The 15,914-nt window shown below is 43.1% G+C and overlaps 1 protein-coding gene across 3 annotated transcripts; it reads right to left on the bottom strand.

The window, feature by feature from the left end:
* Nucleotides 1-1,942: 1,942 nt before the first annotated feature.
* prdm15 (PR domain containing 15) lies at nucleotides 1,943-15,163 on the bottom strand. Of its 3 annotated transcripts, none has more exons than XM_071461595.1 (24): nucleotides 15,094-15,163; nucleotides 14,491-14,530; nucleotides 14,312-14,405; nucleotides 13,772-13,925; nucleotides 13,067-13,219; nucleotides 12,864-12,972; nucleotides 12,690-12,773; nucleotides 12,262-12,471; nucleotides 11,548-11,775; nucleotides 11,329-11,423; nucleotides 11,160-11,247; nucleotides 10,834-11,001; nucleotides 9,380-9,474; nucleotides 9,140-9,271; nucleotides 7,975-8,115; nucleotides 7,486-7,649; nucleotides 6,941-7,020; nucleotides 6,615-6,734; nucleotides 6,400-6,531; nucleotides 6,127-6,210; nucleotides 4,865-5,040; nucleotides 4,673-4,753; nucleotides 4,021-4,242; nucleotides 1,943-3,086 (listed from the first exon to the last, which is right to left on the bottom strand). In XM_071461595.1, the coding sequence occupies exons 2-24, from the start codon at nucleotides 14,519-14,521 to the stop codon at nucleotides 2,550-2,552; spliced, it is 3,378 nt and encodes a 1,125-aa protein (XP_071317696.1). In that variant the 5' UTR covers nucleotides 14,522-14,530; nucleotides 15,094-15,163; the 3' UTR covers nucleotides 1,943-2,549. The 3 variants fall into 3 exon arrangements, with proteins under 3 accessions (XP_071317696.1, XP_071317697.1, XP_071317698.1); XM_071461596.1 differs by lacking the exon at nucleotides 15,094-15,163 and adding an exon at nucleotides 14,676-15,089; XM_071461597.1 differs by lacking the exon at nucleotides 1,943-3,086 and adding an exon at nucleotides 3,475-3,942.
* Nucleotides 15,164-15,914: the final 751 nt, after the last annotated feature.

Here is a 15,914-nt window from a genome sequence, read left to right on the forward strand (position 1 = left end):
CCTGTCGCTGCAGCAGGGATCAGTGTTTATCCCCCGAGGCTGCTGCTCTGCACTCACTCTGAGGCTTTAATACGAGCAGCAGCTGAAAGGGGAAGTTACTCGGCAGAGTGGACGAGGGCCCTTTGAGGTGAGAGCCCCCCCCCCCCTCACTGTTAATTGTAAATGTATTCTCTGAGGCGGTGTCACACCTATTGATCATTAGAATAAAAGAGGAGCTTTTATTGATGTGTTAATTAAATCATCTCTTTTCATCTGCTGATTAAAAACAAGAAATCAGGACCGTCCACTTCCTCCACCGTGTGAAAATGGTTCCTTTTGTTTGAAATTCAAATTAGCTTTATTGGTGTGAAATACTTTGCATCAGTAAGCACAAGTTATTGCACAAGATCTCACAATGAAGACTGCAGTTAGTTAATGATAATAAATCATCTTATAACTGACTATTCTGTGAAACAGGAGTAAGGCTGAAGGGTCTGTATCCTAAATCTTAAATAAATCTTGTTTTGTTCTTCACTATTCGAAACTGTATGTTGGCCCTTGTGTGAAAACAAATATTACACAATTAATTACATCAATTGTGAATATTCAAAAGTAATATTAATAGTAACATTTACTCCCTGTGTGTAAAATGATGCCAGACTTTGGTGCCATCTGTTGGAGGTTTCATATTAAAGCGTTCACTTGAGGGCTCAAACAGCATCAGAGACATATTTACGAAAATATATGCATGAAGCTAAGGCTAATCTGACATTATAAATACTGGGGTAGCAGGGAAATGTTATTGAGTCTGGTGCTGGTAAATGTATAATATATCTAAATATTTTCTGCTGTAGAGGTCAGTGCTGGGTTACAACATGTCTCCCATGTCAAACATTAACTGAGGTGTGTTTGAACAATCCCACCTTCAACAACAGCGCTGGAAAGCCATGACTGAGCTGTGGTGTGTTTGTGTGTACCTTTGTGACAAAATGAAATATTATGTTTCAGATGATTTTTTTGAAGGTTCTTCTTGTAAAAATATCAAAATGTTTGAACAGCTGCGTATCGATATAAAATAGTCACTGTGGCTTCAGAAAGTATTCAGACCCTGTCACTTTTTGCACACTTTGTTGTGTTGTAGATTTTATTGTAAATTGATAAAAATACAATTTTCTTGGCAATTTTCTCTCATGTGAGCAGTTCAAGTTCCAGTGTTTGGATTTCTTCTTAAAAGTTTCAGTTTTTGTCTCATCAGACCAGAGAACCTTTTTCCTCACACATGGAGTCTGACAAACTCCAGCAGGCTGTCTCATGTATTTCACTCAAAGTGGTTTCTGTCCAGCCCTCAACCATGAAGACCTGATCAGTGTAGTGCTGCAGAGATGGCCGTCCTTCTGGCAGCTTCTTCCAGTCAAGTAGTTGAATTAAAGAAAAGTGCCACAGTGAGGGGTCTGAATGCTTTGCAAACATTTCTGAAAACATGTTTTCACTTTGTCATTATGGGTTATTGATTGTGGATTGATGGGCAAAATGTAATTCTATCTATTTATATATTTGTAAAGTGTGCAAAAAGTGAAGGGGTGTTCTCATTGATCACTTAATCTCAAATGTTGTTATGCATGTTTGTACAACATGCACAAATATCATAATATACCGTAACAGGAAGTAACAGATTGTTGGTACAGATGTGAGGAAGGACAAGCTACACACACACCCACACACACCTGCCCTTTGACTATGCTACACTCATGTTGTGCTGTTTGCAGTCAGCTTGTGACTAACTCGAGGACAAACAGGCTGCTGGCCTGAGATCTGAGGAGTTTAAAAGCAGATGGTCATTTAGCTGCAAACAGACAGAGGCAGGTTTGCTCATGATTCAGATGACGTCTGCACTGTCAGCCTCACTGCTGAGGAGATTCAGGCCGACACCCGAATTTATATGAGGACAAATACAAACACGAACCATTTTTAAGAGGTCTTTTCTTTAAAAAATAACAGTACAAAAAGGCTTCCAGTATTTTTTCCAGACAGTTCAACAACAATTACAATTTACAGCATTCAAAAATAACATTTCATGAGTGAGCCACTTTAGGAATATGCCAACCATCACTTACACAACCTGGCAGAAGTGTTTTCATTTAACCTGTCGACTGCAGAGTGCGTCTTCTTTTCTCAGGTTGGTACATTTTAAATTTCATTGTTTGAGCAGCAGATTCATCTTGAAAACATGCATGTTTTTAAAAGGCTGGTAAGGCATTTGAATGTTCGACGTGTTGCTTTGGTTTGAAATGTAAATCTTCCAGAAGAGTGTCAGTGATTTTGGCTGAATGCACAATTTCTCTCTCTCTCTCTTTAAAATATCATGTTAATTATTAACAGCCGCTTTGTTTTGTCAGGGTGTAAAAGGAAAAAAAAAAAAAAAAAAAAAAACCTCTTCAATTTCATTCACTGCATGGGGCTGGAGAGGCATCTGGGTGACAGTGATCAAAGCTTGTACAGTTCAGTCGTAAAATCTACTTCACTATGTGGCGATGTCGGTGAGTGAGGTGACCAGCACCTCTAGTCTCTGCTCAGTAGCTGAACATCTGCTGTGCGGAGCTGCTCTGCTGCTGTGGGGCGGGGGGCTGGCTCTGGCCGGGCCGGCCTGGCTCTGGGCCCTGGTTCTGGGCCTCCTGACTCTCCCCCTGAGTACCCTCCACCACGGGGGTGACCTGGCTCCCCTCAGCCGCCGGTACAGGCCTCCAGGCCAGAGTTGGGGCCTCCAGCTGGTGGCCCATGGGGTTGACCAGAGTGGTGAGGTTGATGAAGTGGGCGACTGACTGGGGAGCTGCGCCTCCGCCGGGACCCACTGTTTCTGGGACGAGCTCAGCAGGACGGTTGTGGAGCATGGCGGAGCCGCTGACGGTGTCAAAAGTGACGGTGAGGATGGAATTGTCCAGCGTGAGGGGCCTGTCGCTGGCTGTCAGGTGGCCCACAGCTACAGGCTGCAGGCTGGTGAACTGGGCGGGGGCGTGGCTGGTGATGGGCGTGACGGTGATGTTGGTCAGCCCTACTGAGCTGTTGGGGGAGGAGGCTGATGGAGCGCTGGGGTCGGCGAGGACCACCACCTGAAAGAGCAGCAGTAAGTCAATTAGAGAAATGAAATGAGAAGAGCAACTCATCTGCTGACCGAAAACATGATTCTTCATTTTATCTTTTCAAATAGTTTTGTTGCTACGTCCTTAGATTTAGTCAATGACTATAAATATAAATGTCATAAATCAAGTTTCATTTTTCTTCTTGAAGCAAATGAGAACTTCTGTTCTAAACTATTTGTTTACAGTTGTACAGACATTGTAATAACTGTTAGATACTGTGATCTGTTAAAAGTAAAACATTTCGAACATCATGACATTACATTACTTAATCAATTATGACTTAATATGGGATGTAACATATTTTATTATTTAATAAAACTGACTGATAATAATTGAATTACATATAAATTATTCCACTATGATTTATTGACCTTTTCTTTCTGCAGTTTTACTGTTTTTATTCCTCTCTCAGTTGCTTTGTACAGCTTCTACATTGTTCTACAGTTTATCATCATCCTTTTACTGTTTTATTCTCAGTTTAACATGTATCATCCCTAATGAAGTCATAACTGCTGTGTAATGTAAAAGTGTTTATTAGATTCACAGCTTGTATATCATTATTACCGATTTAGAGAGATATTTTATTATGCTCAGTTCTGATCAGCTAAACAACAAAAAGAAAACAGATCCTAGCAACACAGAGCCAGAGTGGTGATAACATTATTTTACTACAACTGTAGTACACTCATCATTGCTTCTGCAGATTTTTATTTATTCTGCTTTCCATCAACAATGTGTCGCCAGCTTCTGTCTGGGAATTTGGCCCCTGAGCAAGAAATTTTTACTCAGGCCACCTGGCTTGTATAAAGTCTTCATTTCTTCTGGTCTTTGAGGGAAAAAAAACAGATTGGACATGTTATTATAAGCATAAAGCAGCAGTCTTTGTGTAAACCTTCATTTGTACCTGTTGGATACTCTGCACAGCAGAGCTCGTCTCGGTCTCATCACCGACGATGACGGCGTTGAACTCTGCCATGGGTTCGTGCCTCGGCTCAGTGAAATCTACGTATTCGTCGGACTCGGAGAGCTCCGGCTCAGCTGGAACCCTCTGCTTCTTCCTGGGGTGTCGGAACGGTCGGCTGGGCCGCTCTTGAGATGCGCCGTCTTTTTCCAGGGTCAGAGTGGGCTGAGGGTGGAGGTCAAACATTTCAGAATGACAAATATTTGGTGGCATTGTGCAATTTAGGTTAGGTTGTATTCATTTTGTCTTTCTGCAAACACAAACAGGATGTACACAGGTACAAAAGATGCTAAAGTAATGCTGTGATACAGAGTAAGTGTGTCTCAGATTCGCTCATCATACTATGAATAACCAGGAACTCAGTTTTTTGTCAGTTTTATGTTTAGTGTGCAATTAAACACAACTCAACAACAGAGTTCAGAGTATAAGGAACCAGACACACGGGATCACCAGCATTCAGCAACATATTAGCACCTGACTCGGTTGGCTGTTTGCCAACAGACTCCCTGGTCACAGCTACTCCAACCATGTGTTTCATTGTTGAGTACCATGGCGTGTGCTGCATCATTAAAGAAACACAGCTGTTTAATCGAACCTGCACAATGCTGATAGACGAATCATTGATTGTTGAAGTTTCCTGAAGATCATCGAACTCATCGATTCTCACAGACACCACCTAGAGGCATAAAGGAGAACAATGACAGTTGGACTGGTCTACTTTTAGGATTTGACAACAGCTTCTGGCCTGAGTGGTAAAACACATGAATCACTTCCTGACAGGACTCACCTCAGGGTGTTTCCGCCGCAGGTGCCGGTTCATGGATGCGCGGGTGGAGACCTTGGTCCCGCAGAGGTGACACGACTGGGCCTCCACCTTCTCGTGGGTCAGGTGGACGTGCTTCTGCAGCATGTACTCTGTCAGGTACTTCTTATCACAGGTCTCACATGTCCATGTCTTACCCACTGCAGTGAAAAGAGGGAAGCAAGGTCAGTCCAGTGTGCAAAATTCACTGACGTCAACAATCTGCACACTGCTGGTGAGTTTTCATTTCTTTCCCTCTTCTACAGGCTCTTTATATGCAGCATCAAAGATAGACAGTTAACGCTTAAAGACAACAATTAGTAATACTCTTATTTAATGTCCAACTTAAATTTGCATAAGAAGATTGACACCACTCTGTCTGTGTGGTGAATAAGAAGCAGGGCATGGTTAGCCTAGCATAGCACACGGCCTGAATCGATTAGCCTAGCCTAGCCTAGCATACGACCTGAAACAGGGGAAACAGTTAGCCTAGCCTACCTTTGGACAGCGTCACTTTGTTTCCTCTTGTTTCATTTCTTTGTGCTAGGCTATGTTCATCAGCTGCTGGATGTAACTTCATATTTCCAGCGCAGATGTAAGGGACGCTATCAATCTGAAAATCTAAGTCTCAACAACAAGGTGAATATGGGTTTTTTCCCCAAAATGTTAATATTGAAAATATGTAGGTTTTTCTTTTACCTACACTCAATTGATAAAATATAATTTTACTCTTCATGCACCCATCACTTGCTAATTCTTTTTTCAAGACCTTAGTTTTTATTATATTCCTGGTCTGTTTTCATTTTAAGACTACACCAGTCAGTGTGAGTAATATTAGCTAGCTAATGCTAATCAGACATTTCTGATTTATCTGACATTATGAGAAAGGAGATGTTAACGTTATCAACTCATCAAACTCTGTTAGCATTAGCTTAAATGCTTTAGCTGATGTTAGACTCTATCTTAATTATCTAACTAACAGGATTTATTCATGTATCCAGTTGTATTTTTTGTCAAGTTATTATTCTTTAAAAGAGTGGAGGTTTTCATGTGATGCTGGCTGCATCAAAAAAAGCAGCAGATTCACTTTACGTTCCATTTTTCTGGCTCTGAATATACCAGGGGAAAAAAAGCCAAATTACAGGCTCCATGTTCAGCCTGTAACTGACTCAGAACAGTCAGAGCAGTGTGAACCAGGTTGTTTTTAACATGGCCCGATGTGAGAAACTTCCACATCCACATCTTGCCTGTGTGGATGAGCTTGTGCGTCTCCAGGGTCGTCCTCTCACTGAACGTCTTTCCACACAGCTCACACATGAAGTCCTTCACACCTGCAGGCACGACAACAAACACACAGCAGGACAAACAGTAACATGATGTACTTTAAGTGAAGTTTTCACTGTCAGTGTCAGTTTGGCTGAAGAGGCACATGCAGTAAACAAACCAATAAGTTCTGTCTACTCATGAGAACATTGACATTTATTGTAATGAACCTGACACACACACACATTTGGACTCACCTGTGTGTCTCTTGTAGTGTTTAAGCATGTTGACCTTTTGGGCAAACTTGCGGTTACACGCCTTACACTCATACTCCTTGATGCCCTTGTGAAGCTTCATGTGGTGCCTCAGAGCGTGTTTGGTCTTCATACCTGCACAGGAAAATATTTCCTCAACATCACAATGACGCAAACATCAGCTAATGGTCATGAGGTGTGTGATGCAGCAGTGAGACCTTTTCCACACTCTGCGCACAGGAAGTCTCGGATGTCGTCGTGAACCCTGAGGTGCTCCTTCAGCATGTCTTTCCTTGCGAACGACTTGCCGCACTTGTCGCAGCTGTGGCTCTTCACGCCTGAATGATCACACACACACACACACACACACACACACACACACACACACACGTTCAATGATCATGTGAAATGAAGGAAAAAAAAGACAACACTTCACTTCAATATGATGATAGAAGCAACATATGTGACCACTGGGTGTTTATGTTTGAATATCTACCCCAGGAAACTTCAAAATAAAATGCTTCAGGATCAGACTGTTGCTCACCTGTGTGGATGATCTTGTGTCTTTCCAGGTTACCAATACTGTTGAAGATTCGCCCACAAATTTCACATGGATGGATGTACCTTTAGGACACATGAGCAGATTTGAAATGATTACAACAAATTTGTATTTCAGTTTCACTTTTTCTAAACCTTTTCCGATTTAAATTAGACTATCTGCTTTTAGCTAGAGCTCTAATACATCCTGATCAGAACTATTTCAATAATTATTACACTTGTGAAAAAATGAGTAGCAACACATTCCTGATATTTGGCTGCAGCTGCGTTAAAATTAATCTGTTCCCCTCCTCTGTGCACCATTTATATTTAATGGAGTGAAAAGGGATAATGGGTTCACATGGATTTTCTTCTTCAACACACAAAAAATACTGTACAAAATACATGTAATAGTTTGTACAATCAGCACAGAGCAGAGTCTCCATCCTTATCCAGTATCTCAGTCTTGATGGAACCGGGCTAAACAAACACAAAAACCACAGCCCACACTGTGAGCTGGTTGTGTCTCTGTGCTGCTCCCTGCAGTCTTACTTCTGCACTGCAGGGTCGGGCAGCTGCTCTCTGTGGATGACCAGGTGAGCATTGTACGTGGCCTTCAGCGCGAAGCGTCGGTTGCAGATCCCGCAGCCGTAGCCTCTCTCCTTGTGCTGCTCCATGATGTGCTTCAGGTACTCTTTCCCCTTCGCAAATGACAGCTAGAGACACAGGAGTAGGAAGCTTGTGTATTTGTGTGTGATTATTAGTGTAAAACAAAGATATTGATGGGGGTTATATCACTCTGTTCTTAGCTGTATGTGTCAGAGGGTCTTATATATCTGTCGGCTTAGTTTTGTCTCTTGAACAGCCTTTAACGTGTTTGTGAACTTGACCTACAGCACTTGGCTCGAGAAGACTGATTTCAGATAAAACATCTTATATTCTAATAGTTTTTCCAACCAGACCACTTACAAGTTATTACAAGTTAATACGTGTGTGTTGAAGTCTGCAGGCCTTCTCTGTGCCTGTCAGGACAAAGCTTACTTGACATTTTTTGCAGTTGTACTTGTGGTGCTCAGGATCGTCCTCCTCTTCATCATCGTCTGTTTCGTCACTGTTACCTGCAGAGATCCCGATTTTCTTGATGAAGCCTTCTCTCTCCTGCTCATCCATCAAGGCAATGTCCTGATGAAATGATTGAAGTCAGTGACAGCTAAGATCCAGAGGCTGTGTCGAAACCTAATTTAATCTAGCATGTATTATCCTCTCTAACATCGTGCATTATGGGAATTTTAGTCTTATCCATGGCGTCTTGAAATGAGTGCAGCAGAATAGAAGCACCAGGATTACCCCTGTCTGTGTGATAGTTAATTCTTAATTAGAAATAGTAAAACATGGTCTTCAAGTTTTCTTTTTTTGTTTGAGCACATGATAAAATACTGTAGATTTGGATAATGCTGCACATCTTATGAATGTTTTAATATTGTTTTTCTATTGTTGATAACAGCCTGTGATCAACTTTACTGTATTAGAAAGTGCGACCACATTTTGAAGCGATACAACACATGTCAAGCTACATGGACTGAGTAAAAAAAATGTATTTTTTTATTTTGAGTTCTTTTAATTCATTTAAATCTAATGTGTCATTAGAGTGGGAAGCTGATGCTGCCGGCTGGTAAACTTGACAGTTAATCGTGTGTATGGCATTTCTACCTGTGACTGACCTGACTGTGACTGTCTACAGTTAAACTGGTAGTGGAGCTGCTGTGGAGTGATTATAAGTGGCCAGAGCAAAGTAACAGTGCAGGAAAAACAGCATATTTCTTTACTTTAAATTGTATAGACCTAAACAAAACATCCACGGGAAAATAGGGACAGAGTTGTGAGAGTAATACTCTGACTTTCTGTTGTGTGTACATCTTCAGGCCATTTCTGCAGAATTTACACTGGTCTGTATGTTTTCTCCTGCAAATCCTGGATGTTGTTGAAACTGAATCTGTGTGTCCTCATGTGACAGAAGAGAAGAAAACTGCCAGCTCATGGGTTAATGCAGCAAAAGCACAGAAAGGTGCTGATGAAACAGGACGGACAGCACACATTATCTGAAAAAGGATGCATCTATAATAATATGTGGAATATAACAGCACAAAGTAGCTTGTTGCAGATTCAGTATCAGAGAGGAAAAGTCCTCCCTCCTTTACTGACTCACCTTGAAGTGAACGTGAATGTGATCTCGAAGGACATCCACGCGGAAGAACTTGCGACCGCAGATCTCACAGGTGTACTTCTTATCACCGTGAGTCAACAGGTGCTTGTTCATGTTACTCCTGCAGGAGAACACCTGTGCACACAAACACAAGCACGCACGTCACTGGTCACGTCACCTGGACTGGCTGTGCAGTTATTTGACCTGCTGCCATTAACCTTTGCCGCTGTGCAGAGAGCTCACCTTGCCACAGATGGGACAGGGTGACGGCTCTTTCCTGTACTTGGTCCCTTCCTCTCCATTGGCCTCAAGCTCCTCTCGCTTCATGTGCTTCGGTCCTGTCCAGATGCATTATGGGGTTAGCTCATAGAAGAAATATGATGACATGCAGCTAAAGGTGTGGACTGATGCAGTCTGGATCCCTGCACAGTTCTATTTTAAACATATTGTAGATTCTGGGTTTTTACTAAAATTACACTTCTGTCATGTTCACACTCAGCTTCCTGCCATAGAAACGTCCTTGTTTTGGCTGTGACACACAAAACTAAATTCACCTGAGTTTTTATTTTTCATATCCAGCCCCATCTTCTTAAAGAAGTTCACCTGATTCACCTATTGGTGCAGTGGTGCAGATTCCAGAGCACAGACAGTTTGGTATTTTCCTGACCATATCATTTGTTTTGCCTGTCTGTGTGGACAGTACAGAGCACAGTCAGAGGAGAGGTTTGTATTTTGGCGGAAATCAAGTCTTACACTGAAAACAGATGCCTCAGAACCACATCTGTTTCTGGAAATCTGGTGATTTTATCAGCAAGAAATCTAAATAGTTACAGCAAATGTGGAACAATAATGAAATAATTCTTAGAATATAAAGAAACGACTTTAATTAAACACATCCCAGCCAGTAGATGCATTTAATGTTAATAATGAATACTAATGTTTAATGTGATTTAGGCAGGAACGCTGATAAAATCAGTCTGCACTGATTCATAAATGAACATGATTGATCCAGCTGCTGAAAATCTTCTCCTTCAGTTCATTAAATTCCTGCAGCCCCTGAAGGCAGCAGGACACATGTTCATACACCTGCAGCCTGTGTCACAGCGTAGCGTCATTACACACGGCTGTTCACTGTCTTTGCCTTCATTAAATCAGGTGTAAATGGCACCAGGCTGCTCCAGAACAACCACACACACATCAGACTGGTCCATTATAACTCGTTAATGCTGCTGGCTTTCATCAATGCTGTGTATCATGGCAACCTGAGACATAGTATAATCATGGCTAAAATCGTGCAGGATTGATCATATAAACTGTGTCAAACTAATTTTTAGTTACTTAGAGTATTTCTATCATCATTACACAAACGAACAGCGAGTTAAACTCCATCTGTCTCTGGCTGCAGATCTGTCGAGATGTGTGTTCACGTCACGTAGCTCACCACCATCCAGAAAACAAGATGATTTCCTGCTGAGACCAGTGATCTGACTGGCTCAGAGTCTATTCAGTAGTTACCACAGCCTCTGAAGATGCCCACATAGTCTGTGCTCTGCATTTCCATGATTAAAATAAAGTCCTATGTCATCTAAAACATGAAGTAAATACGCAATTTCACACAAACATTTATCCTCCTACATTTTCCTCACTGGTAACAAAATCCTGATGAAACACTTGCCCTCTGCTCTTGTGCGACTCACCCACACCGTGCCTCCTGTGGTGCTCCTGCATCACGTCTTTGCGATAGAACATCTTGTTGCAGATTTCGCAGGAGTAGAGCTTCTCACCGTGCTTCTTCTTGTGCTTTGAGAGGTTGCTGTTGGTGGAGAAGAAGCGCGAGCAGATATCACACTGGAACGTCTTGTCATCTGGAGACAGAGGAAAATGAAATCTATGAAAACTAAACAGGATAACACCTGATATGGAACGTGATCAGAAATAACGTAACATCAAACTAAATAAAAAGACTTGTAGATGATCTACAGATGCAAAAAGCAACAGCTACTAGGTCTGTGTTTTGTGCTACCTGTGCGGCAGTTGTGGAACTTTAAGGCATTTTCCAGGCGGAAGGATTTCTCACATGTGTTGCATTTGTACTTGTACTCCTGGTCAGGCTGTTGGCACACATTAAAAGACCACAATAACCAGCAGAGTCAGTGAAAAGCCCTGAGGTGACAGTTTGGAGTGTTACCCACCATGTTCTTGCTGTGCTTGTACGAGATGTGCTGCTTCAGACTCTCCTTGCGGCTGAACAACTTGTCGCATTCGTCACACTTGAACAGCTTATCGCCTGAGAGGATACACATGAAGAAATATAAGAAATATATTATTTGAATTGTGTGGTTTTACAGAAGGAGATGATGAATTCAACACTGTTGTCAAAGCTAACATTAGCTTTTCAAATCTCCACGTACCATGAGATCGGATGTGTCTGTTGAGGTTGCTGCTGTTCTGGAAGACCTTGTTGCAGAGCGAGCAGCGGTACACCCTCTTGTGCTCTCTGGCTTTGTGTCTCTTCAGGACAGCCCCGCTCTCTGGGGCACTCTCTGCTGCTGCTGCTGCTGCTGCTGCTGCTGCTGCTGCTGCTGCTGCTGCAGCCTCTGAGGCCGCCGGCTCTGACGTCTCCACTGGGGGCTTCACATCTGCACACATCAGGAATCCAATGTCAAAGAGAAATCTACAGTAGCTGTGGCGTCAGATGGTAATAAGGGTCAAACTGAGTCTGGATTTCTGAGCCCAGGTTTAATGTTCACCGTGTTCACATACTTAGTTCAGCGTGTTAGCATGCTAACATTTTCTAATTAGCACTAAAGACCAGCTGAAGCTGTTGGGAATATCATTAGTTTAGTTTTGCAGACACTTGGTCATAAACCAGCTCCACCTGTCACCACTTCAGGTAGTGACTTACAGCATTTTCCCAGAATGCCGTTTGGCAGCCTCTGCAGAATGTGTCTGAACCTTGCCACTTGTTCAGCACAGAGTTGTGTGATACACAACACATAGACATTGTTGACACATTAGATCATTTGCAGTCGTTCAGCCACCTTTCAACACGATGTCAGGCAGGTTTTAGATGAACTGGTGTAAAATACATCAGAGGAACTACTTTCTGAACGGTTTATTCCCACCTTTGTTTTTGCTTGTGGGAGCTGTGGCTGCAGGCCTGCGTCCCTTAGCTCTCCTCCCTCTGCCCTGCCCTCGCTTGGGGCCCGGCTGAGCTGCGGGGGGACCGCCCTCCTCCTCCTCAGGGCCGACCAGACTCTCCTCGTGGGGCAGGAGCGGGTCGACTGGAAGCACACTGACTGTCTTCACCTCATCGAGGTGACTCAGCATGTTGTCTGTGATCAACAGACAGAAGAAGAGGATTCAGAAAGAGTAACCATGACACAGCACTTCCTCAGGTTAGACATGGACAGTCTGACATCCACTGTGGAGGTACTGCTGAAAACCACAATCTAATGCAAATGAAAGCTTAAAAACAATTTGCCTGAACTTAGCTGAAAGAAGAGTAGATATTTCCATGATGCGGTGACTGTAGTGATGTTGTTCATCCTACCTGTGTTGTTTTCCTCAGCCACTGAGGGTACGTGAGCCCCAGTTTTCTCTGACGTCTCCGTTTTACCAGATGAAGTCGTCACATCTGAGTGAAAGAGATAAAAACTATAGGGTGCAAGATTCACATTGTTGCCATAGCGATGTACAAATGCATTGGGACCGTAATGTCATCTACCTGATGGAGGTGCTGGTGGTTGAAGTGGAGGCTTCAGCATGGGCTTCTCCATCTTCTTTGCGTAGAAAGCTCCGTACCAGACCCTCAGCTCTGTGCCTGGGAGAACATCCTGGGAAACACAGAGCGGAGGTAAACATGAAAACCACACCAACCTCCTGTTAGAGAGTAAGTGGAGGGCTCAGGGTTAGGGTGGGCGCAGGCACCTGCGAGGTGTTGAAGTACACGTCATCGTCCTGCTGGTAAGCCGTCAGATTCTGGTGCTTGTGGTCGGTTGCAGGTCGTACCAGCATCATCCAGTTGCAGTCTTCTTCACTGCTGGAGTCAAAACACACCACCACTCCATCCTTCTGGAAGATCTGGCCGTATAGGGAGGAGGGGATTAACAAGGAAGGAAGTTAAAATAACAACTTAAACAATCACATCAGTACGGTGGCCCTGAGAGCTCCGCGCACTGCAACTTAAGAAAAACACGCAAATTCAGAAAACATCTACATCAATTTGAAAACACATACGCTGCAAATACTCACAATACAGTGGAAATGTTTCCAAAAAGTGACGAACCCAGTTGGGTGCAGTTGTTAACTGCAGACATTTACAATAATATCTGAATCATGCAGTACCGATGTTATACTAAACCAAACTGACTAACTTCAAAAGTCACAAAGCATTGAACAAGTGTGTCCTGGCTGAGCTCGTCACTCTTTTGTGTCCCCTGGAAAAACTTCTGTTGTGGTCTGTGCTACTTGCAGCACATTTCTGTCTCTACTTGTGTTGTGTGTATTTGCAGTGCATGTGTTGTCAACTTGATGTTGATGTTTTGTGAATTTGCATGTGTTTTGAGCTCTCAGGGCCACCGTACATCAAAGCACTGAATGTGTCTACGAGTAAACTTGGTCAGGACTCATCACCTTCAGAGGAAACGCGCCTTCCCTCTCCATGTGGGGGACCCGCTTAGCCTCAAAGGGCCCAAACCGGGTCCTCTTGACCAGCCGACGCAGGACAAACACCCCCTCCTCCCCATCAGCCACCTCTCTGATCTCCAGGCTGTTTGGTAGAGATGACCTGATCCAGGAACAGCATAGTGTGTACGTTATGATATTGCACAAAGACAAAAATCATTTTTTAAGTCCACCACCTGGTGTTAAATGAATCCCCAGCCTCCGTTACATTTTTAGGATCATTTCAAAATAAAATGTGGATTTGCCTGAAGATACAAATTTAGCACGTGTGCAGTGGCAGGTCTGAATTATACACATTAATAACCTGACACTTGTAAAGACTTTGTATTTTCAAACCCCAGTCTCCATAAGGAGGTCAGAGGTCAGGGTGAGTTTAAAGCTACTTGAGGACACGTCAGCAGGTTAATGACTGGCAGCACCAGTGAGGATTGAATCTGCTGGGTCTCACAGGCTCCACGGACGGATGAGACGCTTTGAGCCATCACTCACCGAGCTCGGCTGAGGACGAAGGAGTCCTGGACGGTCACCAGCGGTCCCAGTTCAGGACACTCGGAGTCATGATACTGGCCACAGTCCTCGCACCCTGTGACACACATCACACCTGTCACCAGCCTGGTCTCACACTCTTGTCTCACACACACCACAGTGACAGCTGGACTCATACTCACAGATGAACTCATCTGGCGTCTGCTCAGCCATTATTCTAACCTACAAACAGAGGAGAGGCTGGTTTATAACACACCACTGACAGGAGACAAGGATCACAGTTTTCTGAGAAAAGTGCAGTTATATAAAGGGACTATTTATAAGAGTGTGTCGGGATGTTGATAACTGAACTTCCGAGCTTGCATACACATTTAATCTGGGACACTTGAATGCATCAGACCTCCCGGCTACACACTGGTGTATCACAACAACATCAACTGCTTTTTGGTTTAAGCGGGGACGGCTGGAGCACGCATGTTAACGTATGCAGTCCGGGCAGGAGATGGGATCCAGGATTTGAATCGTTCCCAAAGTCTAGCCGGGTTTTAACTCCGATCTGCGCGGCTCCTCTTCAGCAAACTGTAACAAAGAACAGGCGGCATGGCGGATGGACCGGAGACGCAAACCCTCAAACCGGAGTCGATGCTCTTCAACGCCATGCAGTGAGCGGTGGAGGCGGCGCAGGGAGGCTCCGAGCGGACAGGACGAACCGGCTGCACCTCCGCTGCTGAGCCGCAGCGCCGTTCAGCACGAAGCAGACGTATATTTATAGGAAAACACGTTACCTCCTCTGCAGAAGACCCTTCATTTATCGAATCCTGACTCCGGGTTCCAATCCGCTCCAGAAACGGCGCAGGACCGGAAACGAGCCGCGCCGAGTGCATTATGGGGGCTGTAGGCTCTTCACATAAAACAGCTTCATCGAGTTTTAATTAGGCAGTTAGAGGTTATATTTAATTAGTAAATTACTTAAAATGATATGCAAAAGAACTTGCACTTTTTGAATTTGTGTCATTATTATTATTGCAACAAGAGACTGTTTAAATCTGTATTACACTGGCTGATTTCACTGTATAGCATACAGATGTGCAAGCAGTGTCCAGAGCCATAACTTAAAAGTGTTACTACATCAATGTGAAAATACTCAACTAACAGTAAATGTGCTGCATTCAAAATCTTAGTGAAGTAAAAGTACAGAGGTCTTAGCAGCAGAATGTACTTCTATAGTGTCATAGAGATATAATCAATCATGTTAATGTGTAAGAAACATTTTTGTTGATTCTTATAAAGTCATTTGTCTGTAACCCACAATTCTTTTTGGCAATGCAGTAAGAATATTTCAACCTTCATTTAAGTGTGTATAGTAGTTGTCAAAATAAATGTTTGTATCTTGTAACAAGAATGAACAAAGTAGCTTGGGGGAATAAAATTATTAAAAAGTTATATTCCTACAACATTGGCAGATTCTCTCTCTTTTTTAACTGCTTATAAGGAAATAAAAACTTGAAGGACTCAATTCAAGACTGAAATGACTTATTGGAAGAGATTTTGCTCACTTTCCATGTTGTAGAAGCTGAGTTACTATAAGTTTCAGATAAATGCAGTG

The sequence above is a fragment of the Trachinotus anak genome, unplaced genomic scaffold (assembly GCF_046630095.1).
Source record: "Trachinotus anak isolate AG129_WGS33_773 ecotype Australia unplaced genomic scaffold, CSIRO_AGI_Tana_v1 ptg000024l, whole genome shotgun sequence".
Lineage (NCBI taxonomy): Eukaryota > Metazoa > Chordata > Actinopteri > Carangiformes > Carangidae > Trachinotus > Trachinotus anak.

Coding starts and splice junctions, on each gene's coding strand:
- prdm15 (XM_071461595.1), bottom strand. CDS start 14,521: ATGGCTGAGCAGACGCCAGATGAGTTCATCT. Junction 11,248..11,328: donor ACAAGCACAGCAAGAACATG/GTGGGTAACACT, acceptor GTGTGCCAACAG/CCTGACCAGGAGTACAAGTA. Junction 5,041..6,126: donor GCACAAGCTCATCCACACAG/GCAAGATGTGGA, acceptor TTTTCACTGCAG/TGGGTAAGACATGGACATGT.